The sequence below is a fragment of the Anarhichas minor genome, unplaced genomic scaffold (assembly GCF_050575085.1).
Source record: "Anarhichas minor isolate MPS153535 unplaced genomic scaffold, ASM5057508v1 ptg000017l, whole genome shotgun sequence".
NCBI lineage: Eukaryota > Metazoa > Chordata > Actinopteri > Perciformes > Anarhichadidae > Anarhichas > Anarhichas minor.
Genome location: NW_027466463.1, coordinates 9,202,571 through 9,210,534, shown reverse-complemented (window position 1 = coordinate 9,210,534; position 7,964 = coordinate 9,202,571). Strand labels below are relative to the sequence as shown.

At 45.9% G+C, this 7,964-nt stretch overlaps 1 protein-coding gene across 9 annotated transcripts in view; it reads left to right on the top strand.

Annotated features, from left to right (window-relative positions):
* Positions 1-7,964, top strand: part of rhbdf1b (rhomboid 5 homolog 1b (Drosophila)) — a 77,177-nt gene that overhangs the window by 2,636 nt on the left and 66,577 nt on the right. For 4 of the 9 annotated variants that reach the window (XM_076093331.1, XM_076093328.1, XM_076093330.1 and 1 more), the window contains exons 1-3: positions 688-4,498; positions 4,676-4,800; positions 5,630-5,805. In XM_076093331.1, the coding sequence (XP_075949446.1) occupies positions 4,415-4,498; positions 4,676-4,800; positions 5,630-5,805 (385 nt within the window). In that variant the 5' untranslated portion in view covers positions 688-4,414. Of the gene's footprint in view, positions 1-686; positions 7,380-7,964 lie in introns of those variants that run through there. The other 5 variants (XM_076093324.1, XM_076093327.1, XM_076093326.1 and 2 more) reach the window with 4 other exon arrangements.

Sequence of the window (7,964 nt, the reverse complement as noted above, 5' to 3'; positions counted from 1 at the left end):
CCACCGTATCAGACAGCACACGGCCCAGTCGGACAAACTGTCTGCCTGTGAGGTAGTCAGTGATCCAGGAGACGGTGGACGCGTTAACCCCCATCACCCGCAGCTTCTCACTCAGTAGCGGTAGTTGGATGGTGTTAAATGCACTGGAGAAATCAAAGAAAGTGATTCTCACAGAGACACCGGCTCCAACCAGGTGCGACTTAGCTCGTTGCCGCAGGTAGATGATGGCGTCGTCCACTCCCACATCAGGCTGGTACGCAAATTGCAGAGGGTCCAGTGATGATTTCACCTGCAGTCGGAGGTGGTCCAAGACCAGCCTCTCCAGCACCTTCATCAAATGAGATGTGAGGGCAACTGTTCGGTAGTCATTGAGGCCAGATGGTGTCGTCTTCTTTGGTACAGGGACCAGGCACGACGTCTTCCACAGCACCGGGACTTCCTCCTGCTTCAGGCTCAGGTTGAAGAGGTGTTGCAGGACACCAGACAGCTGGATGGCGCAGGTCTTCAGGACCCTGGGGCTGATGCCATCAGGTCCTGCATCATTGCCTTGGTGGAGTCTCTCCAGCTGTTTCCTAACCTGGTAAGTCGTCACATAGAGGGGGGGGAGTGTGGTCATGGTGTCAGTGGTGGAAGAGCCCTCTGATGTTGAGGGCTCTGTGTCCATGCTGCTCACCAGGGGGGACAGAGGGGGGAGGGGGGGAGGCAGCAGAGTTGTTTGAGTTGTGTTCTGCTGGAGTTTGGCCTCCAGCTTCCTCCTGTAAGAGTCCTTGCACTCCCTGAGCTTCACCTTCAAGTCACGCTGAACTCTCCTGAGCTCGTCCCTGTCCCCAGATCTGAAAGCTGCTTTCTTCTTATTAAGAAGAGCTTTCAGGTCACTGGTGATCCATGGCTTGTTGTTAGGGAAGCAGCGTACAGTCCAGGATGGAATGGTGGTTTGTTCACAGAATTTGATGTATTCTGTGATGCAGTCCGTCATGCTATTGATGTCCTCCCCATGTGGTCCACACAGTACATCCCAATCCGTTGACTCAAAGCAGTCCTGCAGGGCGTCATTAGCCTCCTGAGACCACCTTGTCACAGTCCTGGTGGTCACAGGCAGCCTCTGCACCAGAGGAACATACCTGGGTGTCAACAGGATCAGGTTGTGATCGGAGTTGCCAAGGGGGGGGAGGGCAGTGGCACTGTATGCATCCTTTGCATTAGCATACAGAAGGTCCAGCATTTTCTTTTTCCTTGTGGGGTCGCGAACATACTGGTGAAAATTTGGCAGGGCTTTATCCAGAGTGGTGTGATTAAAGTCTCCAGTAATTGCTAAAAATGCACCAGGATGTTGACTCAGCAGTCCAGACACAGTGGAGTGGATGGTGTCTATTGCTGTCACAGCTTTAGCTTTTGGGTGGATGTACACAGCAACAACAATGGCGGACGAGAATTCCCTCGGCAAATAATATGGACGCATCCCCACGGCTAACAGTTCAATGTCCGGCGTACATAAGCGTTTCTTCACGCACACATGGTCGGGATGGCACCACCTCTTGTTCACATACATTGCAATCCCACCACCTCTCTTCTTACCGCTCTGTCCGTCTCTGTCCGCCCGAACAGTCTTGAAGCCGGGAACCGACGCTTTGTGGTCCGTCTGCAGCCATGTCTCCGTGAAACACATGACGCTACATTTACGGATGTCCCTATTGGTCTTCACCAGCTCGCCGAGCGCGTTCATATTTTTTACCAAAGACCTCACGTTCCCCATTAGAATCGCCGGTATCGAAGGTTTGTATTTCCTCCCCTTCGCCCTCCGTTTAGCTCCAGATCTGCAGCCCCGGCGTCTTCTCCGTAGTTCCTCCGGGATCACAGGCCTGGCGCCGGCGGGCAGCAGCCGCGGCTCACTCAGCGCGATCAGCTGATCACGGGAGTAAACAATGGCCCCACTCATTGTGTGTGGCTCTCCGTTACACAGAGGGAGAACAGTAACAGCAAACCACGAGAAAAGTTGAGAAAAAGTTACGGCCCGTTGTCTGACCGTAACTAAACCAAACCCTTTGTTAAGGAAAAACAAAAAACAAAACGAAGAGGGGAAAGAATGAAAAAAGACACACCCAGGAAGCTGGTGCAACAGGTTGCCGCTGGCACGGCGCCATCTTCTTACAGAGGGTTGTCTAAGGATGCCTGTGCAACAAGACAAGAGTGAAAGCTTGGGGTGGTCACTGCCAGGTTATCACGAAGGAACCTCACATCACCTCCAGACGGCTCTACATTAATTTTGGTGACCTCGCATGACCCCCCCCCCCCCCCGCTCGCTCCAGCTCGACACGCTGCAGTTTCTGTTGCAAAGCACCTGCAAGATTTTTTCTTATCACTTGTGTTTGCTATATAATCTCACAGATTAACCCAATTATTAATATTTACAATGATGGCTTAACCATTATATCAGTAACATCGATTTAACAGGTTGATATTGTGAGTTGTGGTCGCTTTAAAAAAAACAAAAAAAACCCATGTAACATCTGGTACACATCCACAAACAAATGAGCTGTTTAACCTTAAAAGTGTAACCTTTAGCTTTTATTTATTTCAAGCGTTGCCAGAACTTCTGTCAGCTGTCACCCAGATGACTCAGCATTACAGGGGGATCTCATTACCTCATATGCAGTTTAGTAGAAATGACAAAGTCATGCTTTTTGTTTCAATGCGGTAGGCTGAAAAAGGGAAGCTCTGTTAACCAGCGACTCAACGGAATTAATATTCTATTCTGCTCTATCATGTTAACATTACTAAACCTCTTAGAGTAATTCTGTTAATTTAGAGGTACGTCACATCCGAGATGCTGACCTGGAGTCAGTTTACAACTGTTTACATGCAAGAAACGCATTGAGGAACGTGTCAACTTGCTGAACGTCTGTCTATGAATACTGACAGATTTATCTGGGTGATCATTAGGTTTGATGTGTCGTCAATTCGCCTTACCTGCTTCAGGTAAAACCTGTTCCAGGTGAGGCTTGAATTCACAACCTCGGCATCAAGTTACTGAGCGCACATTTTTCAGTTTACTATCTTGATTAAACCCACGCAAGGAAACAACAATTCAGTTGATTAACATGATAAAAGCGTCATGCATTAGAGCTACTGTATTGCATTGGGCAGGTTTGCACTCAAAACCTAAAACTTCTTGTTTCTGATACGTTCACTATTTAGATTGTGTTGGTTGAGTCTTGTGATCAGTGTCTTTTACCTTAGTCAGCCTTCAATGTAAAACTTATCAGCCACAGGTGAAGTCAAACCAGTGAAACACTGACCATGACTGGTGAGGAACTGATGGCAGCTCCTGCTATCATCCCAGCAACAGATCTTTAAGTCGCAGAAACATCAACAGCATCTCCTGCTGGCATCAGGTGTAAACTGAACAAGTATTTTCTCCCCTCTTTACATGAGCAGAATGGCAGTGAACCACAAGAAACAGCCATATTCATTAATCACATTTGAAACAAACCCCATCTCTACTTGTCATTGATAATACTTTCATTACTCCACAAGGTGGAGCAATGAGGTCAAAAATAGTGGGTCTCGGTAAATGGACTGTATCTGTACGCTTTTCTAGTCTTCCCGACCACTCAGAGCGCTTTCACACTACTTGTCATCATCACCCATTTCATACGCTGATACCATGCCCACCATCAGGACTAACTAACATTCACACTTGCCCAAGGACACATCGACATGCGACCAGTGGAGCCGGGGATCGAACCGCCGATTGAAGGACGACCCTGCTCTCCACTAAGCCACAGTCGCCCACAGTCGGTGTCTTATCGTTTTATTCAGAGTCGGTAGATGTTTGTTGTTGTTGATGTTAAAATCAAAGCTCAACAGAAATGGTATATTTTGCATTGGCATTTAATTTAGTTGAGTTTGATTTATTGATTTGAGCAGGAGTTTGAAGACATAACAATTGTAGTAAAAGCCCCCCCAAAGTTCCATTGTCATCATAAGGTAAATGTGTCCTTTCATATAAAAAAAGTCCGCACCACATTGCAGTTATTCACGTGAAATAGTTTGTTGTTAAATGACCAGAAGCAGTAATGTGTATTATTTGCCTGGAATAAACAATAGCATGCACACACATTAGCATGGTCCTTTTATTGTAACTGGATTACATTACTTCCTGGTTTTCCAATTTTGCTAAATCTGCAAACAACCTAAACCAACATTTATGAAGGGAAAAAAGACATTCAAAACCAAAGGCAGGTTGAAAAGGGTAATGCATTCCTCTTTTTAATGAAACCTTTTAGTTCTCTTGTTTCCTGTCCCAGTTGATTATGCTTGAAGCTTGTTTCCTGCAGCTACACATTGTAAGCAGTTTCTACAAAAGCAAAGCAGGTCTCTGTATGTCCTGCACGTAATGTGACTCTCACTCAGCATGCGACACAAAAAAGAGCAAAGAGTGTTGCAGTTAATAATGTTTACAAACAAGCCTCAAGGCCGCATGGAGACAGATATGTGTGTAAGTATGTTTATGTAACTGTGAATTCTATAATTACCAACATGCTAAACACGCTGAACGTGCAACTGACACAAAATAATCTCAGATTGAAACAAAAAAAATGCACCAAATCTGAAGAAACTCTAACTGAGATTAAAATGTCTTTCCTTCCTGCATTATTGGTAATTGTTGGTGTAGCTCCGGCTCATGTCCTCTCAACAGAGGTTAACCAGAAGAGCTTCCTGTAACTGCCTCGAGCAAGAGGACGTCAGCTTTAAATGGACGTGGTGCTGCATGTCACCGAGCAACTTGCAACTAAACAGGTAACATGAGGAAATGTGCTTTCTCTGCAAACACCTGCACGCACACACTGAAACATAGCAACTCACAGAAACATAAAGGTCCATTAGTTGTGTTTTTCAACTCACACGTCTGCCCTCTTAAGCATTTCACACAGGATGAATTCTGTTTTTTTAATTTTTTTATTCTGAGCATTAATTCATTTTTATTCGACAAGTCCTCTGTTGGATTCAACAGGACGGCCTGTTCTGATTTCATGTCCACTTAATCAGAAGCAGTTAAATTATTTTTCCACAACTTTGTGATTTAAAACTTTTTTGTGTCTTCATGTAATTTGATCCAGTTGTTAAGAAATGCCTAAAGTTAAACAGCTGAACAATGTGACACATTGTTCAGCAAAACCAAAACTGAAACTAAATGTATCTTCCCTCGGACTCATAACATGACGAGCTGTAACTGAAGGAATCTAAAAACAAATGTATGCTGCTCTTCGTGTTTTCTAAAAGGAGTCAAATGCTGTTTAACGGTCACGCTTCTGCTTCTTCTTGTGACCACTTCCTGTGGACAATGGTTGAGCTATAAGGGAGTGATGTCAGTTGTGTGTGTTTTAATTCTATACTGAGACCAAAATGTTTGTGAGAAAAGTTTAACGCCATCCCACACCAGCTATAGCTCTGAGTCATCATGCAGGTCCAGTTCACTCGTCCGGCTCCCATGATGCTCTCTGTTCTTCTGTCTGTCTTTCTTTTTCCTCTTGAGTGGAACTCAAGTATGGAACTATTTGGACATTTTAATTTGTTAATTTGATCATTATAACCGTAAGCCGTAAATTACATCCTTTATTTCTCTCAGGTATTCATCACCGCGCCAAAAGTTGGAATTCATCCCCACCACGCCCAGAAACACCTGGCCGGGCTTGTATGGAGCCCAATCTATAACCACAAATATGATCCTTTGTGCTGAGCTGTATCCTGTATTCCTTTTCACATCTGACGACCACATTGTTGCATTGACTGAATGTTTTTGTGGTGAGTGGCGGCGATGAGAGAAGGTGGTCAGACGGAGCCATGAAAGGTTGCTGTTGGCTGTGTGTGTGTGTGTGTGTGTGTGTGTGTGTGTGTGTGGGTAAGGACGGTAAGAAGATCCTGCTGGGCTGGAGCAACAGGACACCGACCCTGCAGGGGGGAAACGGTTTCGGCTAATGCAGAAGGTTGTGTGAAGCATTTTCTAAAGGGACAAAATGACACTATATCGATACACAATGTTGTCTTCATGCACTTCCTATAGAGCAAGCCCATCAGATGTATTTGGGGCCCCTGGTTGTGTCTTATAAACTGTGAAACGGTCAATCAATCAGACTGAAACACCTAGAATTGAACACAAAAAGGCACCTGTCAAAAGCAACAAAGAAGTATCTGTCAACCCTCATATTGGGAAGGTTTTCACTGCAGAGGTGTTCTTGACGAAGACAGAAATTACATATAATCTGTCAATGTGGGTTCATGTGTGTGTGTGTGTGTGCAGCAGTCTGGTTACTATAGGCATTTGACTGGAAAAACAACTTATTGTGAAGATGTTTTGTCTCTGGGAATAATGGAATGTGGGAAATAAATGAACACCAGCAGTGGACTAAAAGACCCAGACACAGATGTCTGGGTCTCTTTGTCCACGTATAGTCTTTGTTAATGCGAGACAGTTTGGACAGTTTAAGATTACATTATCATTCCTGAGGTTTTGAGACATCTTTCAAGAAGTGTATTATGTAAAACAGCTGAGGATTCAGCTTTGACTCTGGTACAAATGTAGAATACACTTTCTCCAGAGATGAAGGAAATTTGCTTTCAAGAGCAAAAAGTGAGTAATATTTAAAAGTTTAGGTTAGATCCCATCCTGACAGCCCAACATAATATGCATAGTATTTATATCTTGTTTTTATACATTTAATATACATTAAACTTTTAGTTATAGCTGCTATTTAAAAAAATACTCAAACATTAACATGTGAATGGAAACACATGTAAATGTATATATTTGGCATGCGTTCTTTAGGTTTGCATGACAGTGTGACCAGATGGGACGTCTTTGCTACAACTAATGTCAAACCGTATAATCACAGCAAACCTACAGACTTGGAACAGTTTGACCACTTTAACAGCTACCTGCAGTTACTCGGTATCACCGGTAGACGGTGCCGTGAGATCGGTCCGGCGGACAGGCAGCCAGGCAATCGGTCGGTCGGTGTTCTGGCATCAAGCGGCGGCGGGGTCGGCGGCAGCAGCAGCAGCAGCGTGGGCGGACCGGTAGACTACAGTCACACCGACACTCTGAGCCGGTGCGGCAGGCGGACAGCGGCAGTGGACCAGGAGGGCAATTCATACGGAGCAGCAGTTTCATTCAGCTGATATTTGACATCTTTACGGGACGCGAACACCGCCCCTCGCTCACATCTGGAGCTCGCGCTCATAGTGATAGTGAAACTACTCTTCCTCGCGCCCCGCGTTATGCGTGGCAGGGACAACTTATGAAGTGACCCGGCGTTAGCAACTCACCGGTGGAGCTGTCGGTGCGGTGCCGGGCTGCAGGAACCGGACTCGGTTGGAAGGTAAGCGCGGAACCACTGTGTGTCATACCGAGCCTCGTCACTTCTCACGCCGGCTGACAGTCTCTGACACCTCGCTGTTTGCACGGCGGGTTAGCACCGGGCTGCCAGCATCTCGTCCTCAGTGCAGGTATGCAGGTCGCTGCAGTACACGGGGGGTGCTCAGGGTGGGCACCCCCCCCCCCCCCCCAGCCTCGCGGGGGAGACCCATGGGTGACAGTGTCAGTTAATGAGTGACGTGTACTCAGCTGTAGGCTACACATCTGGAGCTGCGTCCAAGCCGCTCAAATTCATGTTCTTGTGAAGTCTCTGGCTATTGTCATGACAGGAGTCAAACAGGATTGTTGAAAGTGAGAGGAACAAGTGTGTGTGTGTGTGTGTGTGTTAGGCTTTATTCTCCCTCTGTTTAAATAGGGTCTTTTTGACAGGGGGTAGATTTAGATGAAATCTTGTTTTTTCTCCTTCCCATGATTCACCTTCTTTTATTGATGCCTTGCTCTATGGCTGGAAGGGAACGGCGTGGGGAGCTTCATCAGTGAGGGATGTGTGTGAGAGAAAGAGAGCTATAAGGCGTTCAATATCTCGTGA